Below are 20360 nucleotides of genomic sequence, written 5' to 3' on the forward strand. Positions count from 1 at the left end.
AGTAGTGGCGGTCTCGCTCAGATGAGAGGAGCCAGACACGCCATAACTACAGTGGAAGCCGCTCGGACAGCGTACGGGAGGATCGTCATGGTGTTAATAAGGAGGGGTCCACAGTCCCAATGGGAGTCATGTGTACAGACCTGTCAGCCTCCAGATCCGGTACCCGTCTTGTGAAGTGTCCGAGTGGTGAGTGATCTTCGAAAAAGTCCAGTACGATAATGTCTGTTCTCTTTCTCTCTCTCCCCCCTCTTCTTTCATACATTGGTGGGGTAGAGCATTGGAGGTCCCTAAAAACGGGGTAAATTAAAAGCTAAGAATAAGGAATATTCCTTATGTGAAAAAAAAAAAAAAAAAGAAAAGTCCCTTAGGAATAAGGGGTTGTCAGACCTGTACTGTTAGAACAGTAGCTGAAGAGACACCCGCTCTGTTGAGAGCTGGAGATCCTTGATTGTCAGAAGTCTACAATCAGGAAGGGCTTTACAGTCAACAAACATGGATAGCAAAGCAAGGGCTAGATCAGCCCCTCATTGATCTCTCAGGAGACCATAGGGATCAGAGGAGGACTCTGTTAAATCTCGCTACTGAGAAGGTAGCTCAGATGAGAAAGATACGTCCTAGTAGAGGATACAGTACGGACAAGCTTATTAAAGCAGTCTGACCTACCGTGGGGCTGGTAGATGCAAAAGCCATAGAACTTATTTTTGGCAAGCTTGCTATGAGGAAAAATGTAAAGCCTTCCCTATTTGTGGCAATTACTCATTAAAAGGGAATGGGGAAAACCAGAGAGGAAGTCCCATAATCAATTCTCTGTAAAGGAGGTACCCTTTTGATGAAGAGGTATCCTCATCCTGGGATGAGGCTTCAAAATTGATGTAGCGATATCAAAGGTCGCCAGAAAGTCCTCCCTGCTCCTTAAAGGATTTAGGTTCCCTGAAAGAACCTCTGATAGAAAGACAGATAGTTGCCTTAAAGCAGCCTGGGAGACCTCAGCTGAAACACTTACACAGGCCATCGCGGCCACTGGTGTGGTTAGATCCCTTAAGATATGGATCAATAACCCAGAGGATCAGCTAGAGCAAAGAATCCCCAGGGAGACTATGCTAGAGGCAATACCAGCCATAAGAGCAGTGGCAGTATTCCTAGCTGAAACTTCAGCAGGATTCAGCAAGGCTATACAGCAAATTAGGCCACCGGCCATTCTAGACTGAGCGTGACTGCATACGTCAGGTGACGTCCACAATGCAGCTTGAGGCTGCGCTGGCACTGGAAGGGGAGACCAGCCCGCAGGCACAAAGAACTTTAGCTAATATAGGACGCTGTGCAGGATGGCTTAAATGCTGGCTGGAGGACACACAGGCAAAGATGTAACTCTGCCCTTTACCGTGTGAAGGAAATTTCCTATTTTGGTCAGACATTGGTTGATGTATGAGGGAAAACCGACAACAAAAAAGAAAATTTTCCCAAAAGACAGCCATCTTCAGGCCTCTTTCGGTGCTCCTTTCGGAAGGGCCGGAAATCCAGAGGATTGCAATACAGAGGATTGCAATATAAGGATCGAGACAGAAACAGCTGCTCGAGAGGCTGCTATTTTAGCAAACCCTCCAAAAACACCAAAAAACCCTTCCAGTGACAGGTATTCTCAGGTGCACTTCCTCCCAGCTTGGGAAAGGTTCTCGGCCAGCACCTGGATCCGGCAAATTGTGGGATCAGATCTGGAGTTAAGGTTCCACCACTGGCTTCCAAGAGGACATATGCAATCCTCTCAGAGAAAGACTGTCTGGAAGGGGAAACAACCTCACTCCTAGACAAACATGTCGTGGAAAAGATTTTGGTTGAAGCCCCAGATAAGTTCCTGGAGGTCAATTATAATTCTGAAAAGACCTCAATAGGTATCTGATAATCCCGGTGGAGACAATAAGGCCAGCAGTAGAATTCCTTCTTCCTCGAATGTTATATAACAGTTCCGAGATCTCATGAACACTTATCACCAGATCCGGCAATAAGGCCATATACGTCTCAGAGTGACAGTCCGGATGGGTCTCAGTAGTGTCACTTCCAATACAGGGCCCTGCCCTGTGCAGTAGTGATAGCCCTCATGTTTTCACAAGGCTAATCGCAGAATTCACAGCGCACCTCAGAGGGAAAGATGCTCTGATGATACCCTATTGGGACAACTTCTTGATAATAGGGAAGAAATCTCCCTTACTGTCAAGATCAAGTCAGAATAGTGATGAAAACACTATAGATGTTTAGATGGCAGCTGGACCTCAAAAAAAAAAAAAAAAATCCAAACTGGAACCAATGATCTAGAAATTTTTGAGGTTAACAATGAACTCAGTGGAGCAGGAGCATCACCTCCCAGAGGAGGACAAGGGAGATAAAAAAAGCCAGAGATAGCTCTGTGGAGGACCATGTTGGTGTTGGGGTCCCTCACCTCCTGCATACCAACAGTGAAATGGGACAGCTTCCACAAAAAGGAACTGTAAAGGTGTGTGCTGCAGAACAACAGGGAACTGCAGGGAAGGTTAGAGCAAAAGCTCACCCTTCCGGACTCTGTACTCCAGTCACTCAGGTGGTGGTTACTGATAGTCCTCTCCAAGGGAAGTTCCCGACACACACACACACACACACACACACACACACTGCCTCCAAGGTGGTCACAACGGACACTAGTCCTTGGCGGTGGGGAGCCCACCTAGACACATTATGGCTCCAGGATCCCTGGGCCCAGGAGGAAAGAAATCTACCCTTGAACTATTGAGAACTTCTAACAATTGAAAAAACGCCAGAGGAATTGTTACCACACTTAAAGTGGACACCACGTGAGAGTCCTATCAGGACAACTAAGCAGTGGTTGCATAGGTAAACCACCAAGGGGGCACCCGTTCTCAGTCCTTGAGGCAGATAATCACCGGCTCTTTCAGGCTGAAGGAGACTGCTCTTGTCAAAGGGCCTCCGCTAAACAGCTTGAGACCGGATCATCACTCTGGCAGAACACCAGTCCCTCTCATTATCGGCCCTGCATATCCGAGGTATAGACAACCTGAAGGCAGACTGTCTGAGCAGGAACCACTTGAGGCAAGGAAAATAGTACCAAAAAGAATCCGTTTTTCAACGGATAGGACACATGTGGGAAAATCCCAGTATAGATCTCTCTGCCTCAAAAAAGCCAACAGAAAGGTTCAGAAATTCTGCTTCCTGAGTCTGGCGGACAGACGATTGGCAGTAGACGCCTTCAGGATAGAGTGGACATCAGGTCTCCTGTATGCCTTCCCTCCAATATGCCTCATACCAGCGGTTCTGAGGAAGATCAGGGAGGACAGAGCCATAGTGATTTTGATAGCACTTTTTTGGCCGATAAGGCCATGGTTCTACCTCAGATCCAATACGGGAAGGGAATGTCCCGATAGTGGCATTACTGGAATTTTCTGCAGAAAGGTTTAGGATTAGGGTTAGCTGTCAGTACCCTCAAAGTACATGTCTCAGCCCTGGCAGCCTTATTCAACTGCAACCTGACAAGAGATGGGAGGGTGGCCAGGTTTAGCCATGCCTGTACTAGAGATGACTCTGTCCGTCCTCTACTCCTCCTCCTCCTTGGGATCTAAATTTAGTCCTGTCATCTTTGACAAAGTCCGTTGGAACCATTTAAAAGCACAACATTATATAGGGATTCTAACATTAAACAGCCTTATTAAAGGCGCTCGCGTCGGCCAGTATGTTGAGGAGTTACTCGCATTATCAACAAGACCCTCCCTACACTCAGGCCATAGATGATAGAGTTGTGTTAAAAATTAAGATCCAGCATACCTTCTCAAGGTGATATCAAAATTCCATAGGGCTCAGGAGATAACCTTACCATCTCTTTTGTCCTGACCCTAACGACCAGAAGGAGGAGAGGCTTCATTGCCTAGATATGAGGAGATGTCTCCTGCAGTATTTGGAGGTAACGAGACCTTGGAGAAAACAGGGGGCATTATTTGTCTCATTCCAAGGGGCAAGGAGGGGCCTTAAAAGCCTCTAGACAAACTATAGCTAGATGAGTGAGAAAGGTAGTTATGCCAGCAGATAATGGTGCAGGAGTATCACATCCAAGGTAATAAATTTCTAAAAAGCAAAAGTATAATGAAAAAGGTATAAACTTTATTGATACAAAAAATGAATAAAAAGTTTTTTTGTTCATGTATATAATACAACAGTATAATCAGGTATCAGAAGAGACACAATACAGGAGAGGACAACAGCATATACAATTGAATGCAATGGTCTATACCAAAATGTACAGCCAAGAAACCCTATAATAATGTGACAACCGCAAAAAATTGCGCCATAGTGATATGCTGTCACGGGGTTAATGGAAAAGGGGTCCCTCGCAAAACCCATAAACAATCATTCATCGGGGGGCTTGACAAGCCCTCCGATGAAGCCCAGCGCGAAACGTGCGTTGGGGCTTAGGATTTGACACACAGCAGATATGTCCCATATGGGTAAGCATGGTTCATTTGGGTACCCTCTCCTCATATAACGTTTTTGCACTATAGCACTTTATTCTGGGTCGATGTATGATTGTTTATGGGTTTTGTGAGGGACCCCTTTTCCATTAAACCCGTGACAGCATATCACTATGACGCAATTTTTTGCGGTTGTCACATTATTATAGGGTTTCTTGGCTGTACATTTTGGTATAGACCATTGCATTCAATTGTATATGCTGTTGACCTCTCCTGTATTGTTTCTCTTCTGATACCTGATTATACAATGTGTTATATACATGAACAAAAAAACTTTTTATTCATTTTTTGTATCAATAAAGTTTATACCTTTTTCACTATACTTTTGCTTATTTGAAATTTATTACCTTGGATGTTATACTCCAGTTTTTCTATATAGGTATATATTGCTTATTGGGAGTTGTCCTTATACCATGTGTTTTGAACTTTTTTCCTGATGTGGAAATATACTGAAGTTCTTAATATTGTTGGATTGTGTTAAACAGATAACGGTGCAGGCAGGGCTATTCCAGAAGGCCTAAAAGCCCACTCCACGAGGGCCGTGACGACTTTCTGGACGGAGAGAGCAGAGGCTCCCATTTACCAATTCAGTAAAGCGGCCACTTAGTCCGCTCCGTCTACCTTTGTCAGACATTATAGGTTAGACCTATTTGCCTACCTCTGATCTCATATTTGGGAGAAGAGTGTTACAAGCAGTGATCCCTCCCTAAGAGAAAACAAATCTCTGTAACTCTCTCGTGATGCCATCATGTAGAATGGAAAAACATGGGTATTACATACCTGGTAATGTGTTTTTTCATGAGACATGACTGCACCCTTATATTCCCTCCCTATTGATCACATCATTAGTTGGGTGCATTATTAGCATTATACACTCCCTTGGGTGTTGGAAATTTAGTAGTGTAAAGGATGTATTATTTATATGTACTGTGGTGCAGTGACCACTATGACCGCTAGGGGGTGCTGTGTGGGTGTCCCAGGACGAGCCTACAGGCATATCCATTGTGGTAATGGGTATAGGATGCTGAAGGATCGTTATGTATCTCAAGGTGGTTGGCCTTGAGATGAAGGCTTGCTTATGTGCTGATCAGCAGAGCTGATCTGTCGTTCTAATGTGTCAGGGAGAAGCCTTCAGATGATTGATGAGACGGGCGGGATCAATCATCTACAAATCCACCCAGGCGTGTGTTTAAGAGTGTCATAATACAGTATATGTGTATGAATGCTTGAAGGACCTGTGATGAGGTCATGGCCATGTGACCCGGTGGGCGTGACTACGGCCCATATAAGGTAAGCAGAGTAGGTCACATGAGAGAGCGCATGGATCTGATTGGGCCATGTGGAAGGTCCCGGGAGGCCTATGTGGTGGAAGTTGTGCTACCTTCCTGAAGACCACGTGCGGAGGCTGCTGACCCGCTGAGGCCTGTGGATATTGGCTGTATGTGAGGACGGATAAGCCTCCTGTGTTTGCTGAGGCTCCAGGACTGAGCCTGAAATCATGGACACTTATGCTTGCTTTCGCCTGAGCTAAAGGCTATTCCTTGTGTTATGTTTGATGGGTTATGAAGCAATAAACCCTATGAACTTTTAAAGGAACGTGCCTCCTGATTGACTCCCATTGCTCCTGATCGAGTTGAATCCCTACAGTGCACTAACCTGCGGAGTTCCTCTCGTGCTCTGTAAAACAACTGATGTGGAGAGAAGAGCCGCCCCTTTTATCTTGAAGGTTTCTTGTCCTCAATGGGCGGATCCCCTCTCTCGTGGTGCCGTCATGTCTCATGAAAAAACACATTACCAGGTATGTAATACCCGTGTATCTATCGTATTGCTTTAGTTCCAGCCGATCCAGGATAATAACCTCTACCTGCCCTTATGAGAGGCTCAGACAGGTTCCTCATAAAGTTTAATGGCCCTGACAAATAGTTTTCCAATGAATTATCCATTTACACTGTGTGAAGAATTATTTGGCAAGTGAATATTTTGGCCATATCATCATTTTTATACAGATTGTCCAACTTCAAGCTGTGGCCAGCACGGTGGCTCAGTGGATAGCACTGCAGCCTTACAGCGCTTGAGTCCTCAGTTCGAATCCCACCAAGGACAACATCTGCAAGGAGTTTGTATGTTCTCCCCGTGTTTGCTTGGTTTCACCGGGCACTTTGGTTTCCTCCCACATTCCAAAGACATACTGATAGGGAAATTAGAATGTCAGCCCCATCGGGGACAGTGATGATAATGTGTGCAAACTGTAAAGTGCTGCAGAATATGTTAGCGCTATATAAAAATAAAGATTATTATTGTTATTATTATAAACCTGAAGCTTATTGAAAGAAGCTGATTAGGTGATGTGTATGTGTGTAATGAGGAAGGGGGTGGCCTAAGGCTATCAACACCCTTTATCAAGGTGTGCAGAATTATTAGGCTGCTTGTTTTCCTCAGGCAAAAAGGGCCAAAAAAGAGATTTAACCAACTCTTAAAAGTAGAAAAAAAAAAATTGTTACGTCTTAGAGAGGGATGACACACTCTTGAAATTGCTAAAATATTGGTTTGATGACAGAACCTTCAAACGTTTTGTTTCAAATAGTTAACAGGGTCGCAAAAAAATGATGGTGTTCAGAGACATGGCCGAGGTAAGGAAGGCTGAAAGCCGACCGGCACTGAACAAGACACAGAAGTTGAAATGATAAGACTGGGCCAAGAAATATCTGAACACTGAATTTTCAAAGGTTTTATGAACTGATGGGATGGGAGTGATTCTTGATGGACCAGATGAATGAACCTGTGGCTAGATCAGTAATGAGCACAGCCCTCCACTTTGACTCAGACGGGAGCGAAGTAAAGATGAGGGTACTGCTATGATCTAGTTGGATCTTTTCGGGTTGAAGATGATTCAAAATCAACTAAACCTTCTGTCAATTTTTACTCTGTGCACACGGTGCATTTTTTATGCTTTTTCAAGGCCTCTTTTCCACTCCGAAATGGGAAAAAAAACGCTATGAAATGCTTATGCAAGCTAATTCAATGACAATCCTGAAGTGTTGTGCACTTGTTCAGTAAATCTTCTTTGAGCATTTGCAGTGTGTTTTTTCTCCTCACCACAACAGCACCCACTTAGAGAGGGGATCCGCCCCTAGGAACAGGAAGCAGAGAGATAAAAAGGGCGGGCCCCCTTGCTCCCTCAGTTGGTTTCCTGTTCCTAAGGGAACCTGTAGAGAGAAGATCGCAAGAGGATACCTGGGCTGTGATACCGCCTGTGCGGTCTCTGCGGGAACGGCCGGGGCTCCAGCGCCTGTATTCACCTCCCCCCTCAGCTGAAAAAAGGGCAGCATGAAGCCAGGGTCTGGGAGGGCCTGATCTGGCTCAGATGGAGAGCGCGGTACGGCAGAACGGGGCCATTACTTGCCCGGTATGGGTGGGGGGGCAGGGTGCGGGCTTCCCCCATAGGGTTCTCGTGGCGACTCGCAGCCGGGGTGGACGGAGCTGGCTTGCGCATGCGCAGTGGCCACGAACAGCGCTCTCCCCCGGAAGTACTTGCCTTCACTTCCGGGGGGGACTGAGGAGGCGGCAGAGCGCCTGTACAGAGCGGCGAGGCCACGCAGGCACAGTAAGTGGGTTGCTGGACCCGGAAGTGCTGGTAACACTTCCGGATGAGGATTCTAAAAAAAAAAAAAGAGGCCACTTTTTCATCTTTGAGGAGGGGAGCTGCATAAAAGCACCAGCTAGAGGCAGTACCGGTGTGCAGCGATGTCGTCTCCCAATGACCCCGCTCCGGACTGAGTGGCTCCACAAATAAGAGTGGGAGAGACAAGAAATCAAGTCAATCCACATCTCAGCCTGTGCCTTCGCAATGGGTACCATGCTGACAAGCTTCACTGGGTGAGTGTTATTGTTCACACCTATGAAGCTGATAGCCCCTTCTTTCTGTATACCTCTTTAGGTAAAAAAAAAACAAAACGGAAAATCTAAACATAAGGAATGCGCCCTATGCTCCCAGCCCCTTCCCTACAGTTATACTAAAAGGCTTTGTCAGGTCTGCATCGGGCATACCCTGCAGGAAAATTCCTCAGTAAGGCTGGTTTCACACTAGCGTATTTTACATGCAGTGCACGGCGCCGCTAAGCCCCGCCTCCTGCTCGCTCCATGCCCGCCCCGTTCGGTCATCTCCCACTATCGCACACGGCCGCATGCGATCTGCGCACCGCGCACCCTATCTTTAGCATAGGGTGCGCAGACCGTGCGCTAGTAGGATTTTTGCGTGCGCTGCGCACTTTTGAAGGTGCGCCGAGCGCGCCAAAATGCAACATGGTGCGTTCGGCGCGCACCTTCAAAAGTGCGCAGCGTACTCAAAAATCCTACTAGCGCACGGTCTGCGCACCCTATGCTAAAGATAGGGTGCGCAGATCGCATGCGGCCATGTGCGATAGTAGGAGGAGATGACCGGATGGAGCAGGCAGGGGGCGGGGCTTAGCGGCGCCATGCGCTGCATGGAAAATACGCTAGTGTGAAACTAGCCTTAAGAACGGAGGACATCAGGCTTATGATAAGGGAGGAACTGCAGACTTTGGGGGGGTTCCAGCAAGGTCAGAGAGCATAGACCCAGCAGGAAATATGCCTCCCCTATGTCCAGATCATCCTCGGACCGTGGAGAGCTGGGCTCAATTTCCTCCTGGGATCCTTTTTATCTTCAGAGGAGGAAGAGGAGCATACCTGTTTTCCAACCGAAAGTATCAATAACCTTGTCAGATCGGTCCGAAAGACTATGGGGCTGACGGATTCCAGGGACCCCAAAAGACTTCAAGAAATCATGTTCGCAGGCCTCTCTCTGAAGGAGAGGCGAGCTTTCCCAGTGATACCCGCAGTGAAAGAGTTAGAGAAAAAGGAATGGGAAAAGCAGGGGCAGCGAAATTTCCTTCCCTCAATATCCGTACCCTCAACCTCACGAGGCTCTTCCTTACCGGTGGATGATTCAGGAATGCTGTCTGACTCTCTGGACCGTAAGGCGGATACACTCCTTAAGAGATCCTGGGAGTCATGTACAGGAGCCTTCAAGCCGGCAATATCAGCCACTTGCACCGTGAGATCCATGTCAGTGTGGTTGTCAGTTGGAGGAGGATATAAAGAGTGGTCTATCCAAGGACAAGTCATGTTCCTCCATTCCTCTTATTAGAGGGGCAACAGCCTTCCTGGCGGACGCCTCGGCCGATTCCCTGCACCTAGCGGCCAAATCAGCAGGATTAACCAATTCAGCCCGTTGGGCCTTATGGTTAAAAGGCTGGAGAGGTGACGCGCAGACTAAATCGAAGCTCTCTGCCATACCTTGCCAGGGTGAGTACCTGTTTGGCGCAGTGCTTGACAAAATTCTCACCAAAGGAGTTCCCTAATGCTTATATTCCGTCCTATAGGAGAGCTTTCAGAAGGCAGTCATTCAGCAGAAAGAAGGACTATAGGAACCAGGAGCGCTGGGGCAACAGAGAAGCCAAACAAAAAGGTACCCTGTTTGGCAGACATCCCTTCAAGGGTGGAGACAAGTCCCAGTAACACCGGTCCCCCGGTGGGTAGCAGGTTATTATTCTTCTGCCAGCAATGGAAGGAAATAATATCTACTTCCTGGGCCATTAACTTTGTGACATCTGGCTTAAGATTACAGTTTGGCCGAGTCCCTCTGGACGCCTACATATTGACTTCTCTAAAGTCCCAGGCTCAGCAGGAGGCTGTGGAGTCAGAAATTAAGGGTCTATTATCCAAACGCGTTTTAGTAGAGGTTCCGGCAAACCAGAGGGGGAAAGGATTTTACTCCCCCTTGTTTCTGGTCTCTAAGCCAGATGGGTCCTACAGGACCATAATTAATTTAAGGAAATTGAATAGCTTTCTAAGATCTCCGACCTTTTTTATGGAATCCATCCCATCAGCCATAAAAATTTTGTTCCCCAGATGCTTCATGGCAGTTCTGGATCTCAAGGATTCATATTATCATCTCCCAATACATGTCATGCATCAACAATATCTTCGAGTGGCGGTTGTGGGAGAAGGTCAAGTTCGTCATCTTCAGTTCGCTGCAATGCCCTTCGAGTTGTCCATTGCCCCCCAGATCTTTACTAAGTTAATGCTGGAGGTGATGTCGCATATACGGCTAAAGGACACTTTAATAGTGCCATACCTGGATGATCTTCTGGTGGTAGGGAACGCCGCCTTCCAATGTGAACATCGTCTAGCTGATGTAATTTCATCTTTAAAGGGTTTAGGTTGGCTCACCAACTGGGACAAATCCAGGTTGCTCCCGTTAACTTGCCAGACGTTCCTGGGCCTTCATCTGGACTCAGTAAGTCAGAGATGCCTTCTCCCGAAAGCAAAAAGGTTATCTATAGTAAATAAAGTACGTTCAGCAGTCAACAGTCCTAGAATGTCCCTAAGGAATGCTATGTCCCTTCTCGGCTCCCTTATATCATGCATTCTGGCAGTAGAATGGGCCCAGTTCCATACTAGGCTGTTACAGTGAGCCATCCTACAAGAGGAGGAATGGCTGCAGGGGCAGTTGGAGGGCGTAATATCCCTGTCGACCGAGGTAGTTAGATCCCTATCATGGTGGCTAGACCCAAACCATCTCTCGGGAGGAGTTCCGTGGGTGGTAACACCCTCAAAAATAATTACTACAGACGCTAATCCCTTCGGGTGGAGAACGCATTTAGGGGAAAGCATTGTTCAGGGACAGTGGTCCATGAGTGAAGCAAGCAGCTCATCAAATTTGAGGGAATTGAAAGCTATTTATGACACTATATGTAAATTTCTTCCACAGCTGCGAGGGACTCATACAAGAGTTCTGTCGGACAACAGCACCTTCGTAGCATATTTAAATCATCAAGGAGGAACTCTGTCAGAATCTCTGTCTACCGCAGAGAAAATCCTAACAATAACCGAAGCACATCTTTTGTCCCTATCGGCTCTTCACTTCAGGGGAATAGACATCTTCAGAGCAGACTTTCTCAGTCGCCATACCATGCATCAGGGGGAATGGGTGCTCATCCATCGCATATTCAGGAGGGTAACGGACATGTGGGGTGTTCCAGAAATAGACCTGTTTGCTACAAGAAACAGGCAGGTCAAAAGGTTCGCTTCACTATACAGTGCTGACCAACCGGACCTACTCGACTCCCTTCATTTCCCTTGGCCTTTTCATCTAGCGTATGCCTTTCCCCCGATGGGATGGTGATTCTGCCGGTGGTCATCAGAAAGATAAGGGAGGAAGGAGCGAGAGTAATCCTGATAGCCCCGTTTTGGCCCAAGAGGCCCTGGTTTTCGTGGCTCAGGACCATGTCTGTGTCCGACCCCTGGATCCTCCTGTGGGAGCGGGACCTGCTCTCTCAACGACCCATCTATCATCCTCAGGTGAAGGGCCTTCACTGGAGAGGCAGTAACTGAGGCTAAGAGGGTTCTCAGAGAATTTAGTCAATACCTTACTAAACAGTAGAAAAGAGGCCACGACCAGAATATACACTAAAGTATGGAGAAAATTTCTATCCTTTCATACAGCAGCCCTCTCTAGAAAGATCTAGTATCCCTGCCATCATGGAATTCTTGCAGAGAGGTCGGGACTTAGGTCTATCAGTAAGCACCCCAAAGGTTCAAATATCGGCTCTGGGGGCCCTGTATAATTACAACGTCGTGGAGGATAGGTGGATAGCTCAATTTATGTCAGCGAGCAGACCCAGTACATATTCCTCAGATACCACCTTGGGACCTCAGCCTAGTTTTGGAGGTATTGACAGGGGCCCAATTTGAATCATTACACTCAGCTTCAATAAAATGTCTTTCATTAAAGACTGCCTTATTAGTGGCCTTATTATCAGCAAGAAGAGTGAGCTATATCCAAGCGTTATCTGTAGATCCTCCCTTCCTATCCGTATTCCACGATAGGATAGTATTAAAGACAGACCCTTCATACCTTCCTAAGGTGACTACTAAGTTCCATAGATCTCAGGAGATTTTTCTTCCCTCCTTTTATGATAATCCAGCAACACTTGAGGAGGAAAAATTTCACACTCTAGACGTGAGAACGGTCTTGGCCTATTTAGATAGGACTAGACCCTGGAGGCAGAACAGGGCTTTCTTTGTGTCCTTTCAGGGTCGCAGAAAGGGGTCTGGAATCACGAAGGGTACGCTATCTCGATGGATCCGAGATGCGATTGGGTTGGCATACTTGGCAAAAGGTGAAGACCTTCCACGGGGTATAAAAGCACATTCCGCACAAGCGATAGCATCCTCCTGGGCTGAAAGAGCAGATGTCTCGATTGACCTTATATATGACTGCAACCTGGTCCTCACCTTCTACCTTCTATAGTCACTACAGGCTGGACTTGTCTTCCTCTACTGACTTAGTCTTTGGTAGATCAATTCTTGAGACGGTGGTCCCTCCCAGGTGATTGTCTCTGAAAATCTCTGTGGGTGCTGTTGTGGCGAAGAGAAGAAAACGGATTACTTACCCATAATGTTGTTTTATAGAGTCCACAACAGCACCCACTCACTTCCCTCCCTTAATTTATAGTTGCATGCGGTTCACTCCTTTGGGTGACGGATTAGTTGTATATAGAGAAAGATATACAGATAGGTATGTAGCTGGAAATGTATATATGTACATATTTTAAACGGCCTGTGGAGCAATTAACTAAAACTTGTGCAGCGGTTCCTCTCATTCTCTGTAATCCAACTGAGGGAGCGAGGGGGGCCTCCCTTTTTATCTCTGTAGGTTTCCTGTTCCTAGGGGCGGATCCCCTCTCTCAGTGGGTGCTATCGTGGACTATAAAAAAGAGCATTACCAGTAAGAAATCTGTTTTTTCTGCTGCAGCATGTCAATTCTTCAATTCTTTGGCGGATTTTTAGCGTTTTCCGCACATTGAGTCAGTCAAATATGCGGCAAAAATGCAGGTATAAAAATGTCTATGGATATGCTGAGTTTTTGTTTGCGTCTTTACCGGCTTCCTATGGTGTTTCCCATTCTCTCATTTGTGGACAGTGTGGGAAACACCGGTGCGGTGGTTCTTATCGGCGGTAACGCTACCGCCGGTAAGACCGTAGGTCATAGCGCTGCGGGCGTCATGTTGTCAGATGTCAGCGTGACCCCGCAGTGGTGACCCCTGGTAAAAAGTTTACCGGAGGTCAGCAGGCGTGGGATGATGAGACTACTCCATCCATCAGGCTATGTCTCCTGTCACTAATAATAGTGATGGCAGGAGTCGCTGATGAGAGAAGTAGTCTCTCATCAGCCGGCACCTGTGCTCACTCTTAAAAGAAAAAAAAACGTAAAATAATTACATATTGAAATACAAATAAAAAAAATTATACTCTCCTTACTGCCCAGTCCCCGATGCCCATGTCTCCTATATAAAAAATAAAAAACCACCATACACTCACCTGTCTGCCATAGTCCACGTAATCCCGAGTGTTTTCCTCGGCGATCTCAAGTGGAGAACAGTCACATCGGAAGATCCCTCCCCCAGTGTATCACTGAGCTGCCATGAGAGAGTTCACCGGAGTTCATCAGCTAATCAGCTCCATTGCTGTCACTTACGGCACCACCGCTGCGCGAGAAAGTTCTCACACAGCGGTGGTGCCGTAAGGGAGATTACCGGAGCTGTTGAACTCCGGTGAACTGTCTCACGGTAGCTCAGTGATACACTGACAGGGGGAAATCGCTCCCGCAGTGTATCACCAGCTGTCTTTGAGAGCAGTTACATCAGAATCTTCGTGGGACATTATGGGTTACCGTCTCTGCAGACAGGTGAGTAATATTGTGGTTTATAATTTTATTTTTGTTGCAGGAGATGTTGGTGTCGGTGGATTAGGCGTTCGGTGAGTATGGTTTAAATATAGATTTAATAAAGAAGTCTGTCATTATTTCAAATAAAGGACTTTATTCTGTGTGTGTTTTTTTTATAATATCACTATGGGGTTAGTAATGGGGGCGTCTTATAGATGCCTCTCCATTTCTGACCCATGGGCATGATGTCACCTGACAATACAAAGGTGATATCATCCTCTCCCAACCATCACCCCACTTGACACCTCTACAGGGCAAGTGGGAAGAGCAAGGTGAAGTGCCAGATTTGGCGCATCTTATAGATGCGCCTTTTCTGGGGCGGCTGAGAGCTGATGTTTTTATTCTGGGAGAGGCTATTGTCCATGGCCCCTTCCTAGGCTATTAATATCAGCCCGCATTTGTCTGCCTAGCCTTTGTTGGTTAGACTTTATAGGGGGACCCTATGTCAATTTTTTTTCTGGGGTCCCCCCTGTAAACTAGCCAGTAAAGGCTAAGCAAACGGCTGTGAGCTGATATTAATAGCCTGGGAATCTTTATGGCTATTGGCCTTCAGCTGTCGGCTTTCTCTCTGCTGGTTATAAAAATTATGCGAGAGCCCACGCAATTTTTTTTTTTTATTAAGAGTTGCTCTTTGGTTACAGCCTATGTAGGTTCATTCTGTTAGGCTGGTGAAAATGTGTATTTACTTGTTTAGTAATGAGGGTGTCTGGCTGACACCTTTTCATTACTAAGCCTAGGGCTTGGTGTCAATGACAGCTGCTGACACCAAGCTCTAATCCCATTACTATGATGCTACTGCATCAGAATAAAAAAGGTGGTGTTGAACCAACAACTTACATCACAAAACTTTTTTTTTTTTTAAATATCTTTATTTAGCTCAAAAAAGCCTTCATTACTGAATAAAACGTATCAGAAATGCACCACAAATCGTGGCAAAATGCACGTTTTTGCTGCCAAGAGATGTAGAAATTTCTACAAGCAAATAATCAAAGTGCGCACATACCCTTAGAAGACACTTTCTTGAAGCAGTGGTACAGGAAAAAGCCTGCGTCTTTCAAGAAAACCATGACTGTTCTGCAGGATAAGGTTACATTGCATGCATCAGTGGACTCCACTGCTTGGCTAGCCAGTAAAGGCCTTAATGATGAAAGAATAATTTCATGGTTCCTTCCTCGCCTGACTTAGAATGACCGATAAAACTAAGTATAGCCACTCGCTGCTTCATGGTGGGACCAATCATTTAAATAAACTTTCTCACCTGTTCATTTTCTCTCTATCTCCACCCCTCTCCTCTTCTTTGATTGACAGCTCTGGCTTCATAGAGCCAGAAAAGGGTGGAGATAGGTGGGAAGGTGTATTTAAATGATTTGCCTCTCCATGATGCACTGAGTGTCTATACTTTTTAAACAGCCATTCTGTACTGACAGTCCCATTAATCAGAAGATTTATGGTGAAGGAAAAGAGTCACCTCTCTGAACAGCGTCTGAGAGGCTGTGATTGGTGCTGCCCAAAAAGTAGATTGTCATCAGATTAGTGTTCAAATATTTTTATTGGTTATTCTTAGTTTAACAGATAAAAATAAACAATTGAGATGAAAAATGTACATTTAAATAAGAATTCTGCACACTAATCGTTGCCCAATAATTCTGCACACAGATATTCTAGGAAAAACAAAACCTCACTTCTACTTTTTTAAATATTCAGGTTTATTAACCTTGCATTGACCAACAGCACCGTAGTTGTTCAATGACAAAATTAATAATCAAAAACCCAAATTGCCTAATAATTGTGCACACAGTGTATTATTGCATCTCATTAAATGAAATACTAATTCATATTCACTAGTAATAAAGGAAAATAAAGATTCCTACCGGGTTTCAGCCCCGTTAACTAGTTGTATTTTGATCTAGTCCAAGTACAACTGTCGATAATTTAAGATTCCTGCAGGAAAGTATGGCTGTCATCTTCTTGGAGAAGCAATCCGCACAGAGACAACAGCTCATGCAGATCTGTTGCGTCCTATAAATGCATTCCTGGACTACTAGATACAGGGTATCCTCATACATGTTTTTGTGCACAGTGCCTTTATGTCATATTACAGGAGGTTTTATTCTCTATGAGAAATTCTGTTCCCTTCGCCTGCAAAGATTGAGTGTTCAGTTCCTTTATGGTCTGCTAGGTGGCAGCATTTCACAGAAAGTTGTAAAATAGCAAAAACGTAAAGCTGCTCTTGTTTCCGCTAGTACCAGACCAGCGTTCAACATTTATAGAGTGGTGGTAAATAGAATAATTAAGCTAAGAACTATACATTTTTATGAATGAAAATGCCTGCTATAATGGGCATAGATATGTCTACAATACACTAAATCAATGGTCTTTTCTGTTAGACATTGAGCCCACGATGGTGGATACAGCCAAACGACAGCTTTCAGACTGTGGATATGAGTGCTGGGAGACCAGTATTGGAGCCCCTGGAGTCTCTTTGCATTTTTCATCATCATCATCATCATCATCATCATTGCCTGAAGATGTCAGACGATCACTGGAAACAGCATAGAGAATAACAACATCCGAAATTCAAAGCCAGCCAAGATGGCAGTCATTGCTTTCTTTAGGTCTTGAGCACCCGGTGCTGTGTGAAGCTAGTAACTTACTATAATTATATAATTACCAGCTTTATCCCGCACATACCAGAGGCGTTGACGTGTATCCCATTGCAAAACTCAGATGCAGCAATAAGTAAATCGGGATCTTTGTGATTGAGAAGAAGCCTCCAAAGGATGAGGATATCCAGACCTGCTGTAGGATCTCTCTGTGGGTGCTGTGTGCCTGTTTTGGCAGGAATGACTACATATATTAATTAGAAAGATATTTAATTTAATTCCTGGAGAAAATTAGCATCAAACATTGTATTATCTGTAGCAGATGAGCTGTATTATACTGTACAATGAGACTAATAGATTTATTGTAGAATTTAGCAGGAGCACAAGAGTAAGATTTGTAGTTTTCTAAAAAAAAAAAAATAAATCTCCAGTGACATAGAAGAAATGTGAATACTCTTTGTGTCTAAATATTGCAAAGTGTAGCTAAGGATTGATACAGGATTTGGCAGTACATAATACAAGGTGGATACAGGATAAGCAGAATGTGGTTTCTTTAGAGTAACTTCTTAAATGGATTTTCAAGTTTGAAAGTTATCCACCATCTGCTTTAGAGCCTCGGTTCTCTGCTGCACCATTCTTTATGGGACCGCCGAAGATTGCTGAGAGCTGTGCTTGGCTGTTCTTCAGCACTCTCATAAGAATGAATGGAGCATCAGGGCTCATGATCGACTTCTACAACCATTCTCACGGGCCTCTTTAGAGCCTCAGTTCTCAGGATCAGTGGAGATTCCAGCGGTCGGACACCCAACGATCAGGAAGATATTCCCTGTCCTTGTCTATAGGGGATGACTTTCAAATTTGATAATATGCCTTTATAGGGATACTACCAGCAGCTTGTAGCTTCATAAACTCTTCTCACCAATCAACAGGTGCTGGGCAAACATGTTCAACCATTGCCGAGTTTGCTATAATAATCCAGGTATACCTGAGAAAGTTCTGTTATTTTGTCACATAACTTTTGCTCATGAATAATAAAGTGTCTGCTTGGGCACAAAGATTCACAGGATCCTGGTCCAGTGTCCACATTGGTAGTACGTGATTGCCAGACTAGAGTTGTGCAAACCTCCTCCTACGTGATGGATTCTTCTGATTAGTAGGCCTGCTGCATCTGTATGCATGTGTCATACTGCAAGGATGAAGTTTTGCATGGCCTACTAATCAGATGCGGAACCAGGGATGCCAGCAGGCATAGGAAGAGGGCTCTGGTCTGGTGGCCATGGATTACAGACAAACACACTGGACAAAAATGCTGCAAATCATTTTTCTCCACTCTTATGGCAATCCCTTCCCTCATGATTTGACATTCTGCAACAAGCAATATACTTACCAGGAGATGTCTTTGAAGAGCTTTGTGAAGGAGTCCCGAAGAGTTCAGCTTGTGCCAAATTGTATTGTGTATTGGACATTTTTTACATCTGGCTTTACAGTTTTGAAAATACTTGCAAGTCATAAAATGTACCAGATTTAATAATGGTGGCCACTTTTTTTGTGCACAATGCTCGTTTAAGGTTAGCCTGCAAAGTGGTGATGTAGAAGGAAAAAGTGTCTAAGAAGATGCAGCAAACTATATACTAAGGGCTACTATATGGTTGGTGCAGTTTCTGAACGAGAAGTCAAATCCTATATTTAGGACAGAATTCGTAGCTCTCCCCTATTATGTTTAGTCCCTGTTCTGTGCTTAACTTCAGGTTGTGTGCCTACGATGAATTTTTGATGCGTATTTTCACTGCATCAAAAATGCAGCCGTTCCTGCAAAGTGGATGCCCACAGTGCTTTTTTTTTTTTCTTTTTCTTATTCTGCGTCAACTGACCTGTGGTGCTTTTTTTTCAAATCCACCACAGGTCAATTTCTGTTGTAGCTATGCTGAGTTTTATGTATGGATTTTTCCTCTATACTTGCATTAGGTGTAGAAATTCTGGAGATAAAAACCGCACATTTGTCTTTAGTTTGTTTGGCGGAAACGCATGTAATTCCCACATAGCTGTATCAAAGTTTTGTCAAAAGCCAAATACCACGGAGAATCAAAAGCAAAGCAGCTTTGTTTAAATCATGAACCAAGAAAGAAAAGGCAAGATCCGTAGCATCAAAAACGCAAGATGCATGTAATAATAATAATTTTATTTCTATAGCACCAACATATTTCGCAGCACTTTACATTTTGTAGGGGACTTGTACAGGCAATAAAGAAATTACGGAATAACAATAATTACATAAGTCAGCAGATACCAAGAGGAATGACGTCCCTGCTCGCAAGCAAGCTTACAATCTATGAGGAGATAGGGGAGACACAAAAGGTGGATGGTAACAATCTTGTATTGTATGGGCCAGCCAAAAATGTAATAGATAAGGTGTTCATGTAATTCATGAACCCGTAACCAACCAGTGTGTGTAAAAGTACAGACACATAGGGCCATTAAATGCATAAAGGGTGTTAGAACAGATGATACGAGGGTCCTGGTTTTGAAGAAAATTTTGAATGGGTAACACAGGGATAGTTATGTTGAGACGGTAGGCCAGTCTGAAGAAATGTGTTTTTAGGGTGCTCTTAAAACTGTTGGTATTGGGGATTAATAAATTGTCCTAGTGTATTCAAAAGAATTGGTGCAGCATGCAAGAAGTCTTGGAGATGGGAGTGGGAGGTTCTGATATTGAGGATGTTAATCTTAGGTCATTAGCAGAACGAGAAATAATAATAACAAATATTAAAGATAGCACACTGTAGTGCCATAACATGAAAATATGAACTATGAAAATTGAATTGCATTGCTGCACTAGAGATATACTGCTCACAAAAATAAAGGGAACACTAAAATACCACATCCTATGTTATAGTGTTCCCTTTATTTTCTAGCGCGGTATATGAAAAGTTGAGAATACTTAGCACATAATTTGGCCAATTCATGTGCCTGGAAGCCACGTTAAGATGATTCTCGTTTCCAGGACCTAACGCCAATCCTCTCTTAGACAGTCTACATTTCTTCTGGGAACCTAATTTGAATCCTCTCCTAGATAAAAGTCTAAATCTCATTTATCTCATCAGGCTGATCTTTCACATCACTTTCAATTGTATTACATAAATAACTAAGTAATAATGATGTCCATTAGGATGTGAGTTTGGAAAACAAAAAGAACTATTTTTTCCAATATCTACTAATATCAAAGAATGCATGGGCACCATATACTTTCAAAGCTAGAGCATGGATGCTATCGTCATGGCAAAATAAAGTACAGGGTGGGCCATTTATATGGATACACCTGGGTGGGCCATTTATAAAGATGGATCCAAAATGGCCAACTTCAAAATGGCTGCCATGGTCACCATCCATCTTGAAAAGTTTTCCCCTCCCATATAATAATGTGCCACAAACAGGAAGTTG

General features: G+C 44.6%; 1 protein-coding gene across 2 annotated transcripts in view; it reads left to right on the top strand.

Annotated features, from left to right (window-relative positions):
- Window positions 1-18453, top strand: part of MVK (mevalonate kinase) — a 40965-nt gene extending 22512 nt beyond the window's left edge. For both annotated transcript variants that reach the window (XM_073582624.1, XM_073582623.1), the window contains exon 11: window positions 16707-18453. In XM_073582624.1, coding sequence (XP_073438725.1) covers window positions 16707-16876 — 170 coding nt within the window. In that variant the 3' untranslated portion in view covers window positions 16877-18453. The remainder of the gene's footprint in view (window positions 1-16706) is intronic.
- The last annotated feature ends 1907 nt before the right edge of the window (window positions 18454-20360 follow it).

Source organism: Dendrobates tinctorius, unplaced genomic scaffold (genome assembly GCF_039654945.1).
Source record: "Dendrobates tinctorius isolate UK_male_01 unplaced genomic scaffold, ASM3965494v1 ptg000073l, whole genome shotgun sequence".
NCBI lineage: Eukaryota > Metazoa > Chordata > Amphibia > Anura > Dendrobatidae > Dendrobates > Dendrobates tinctorius.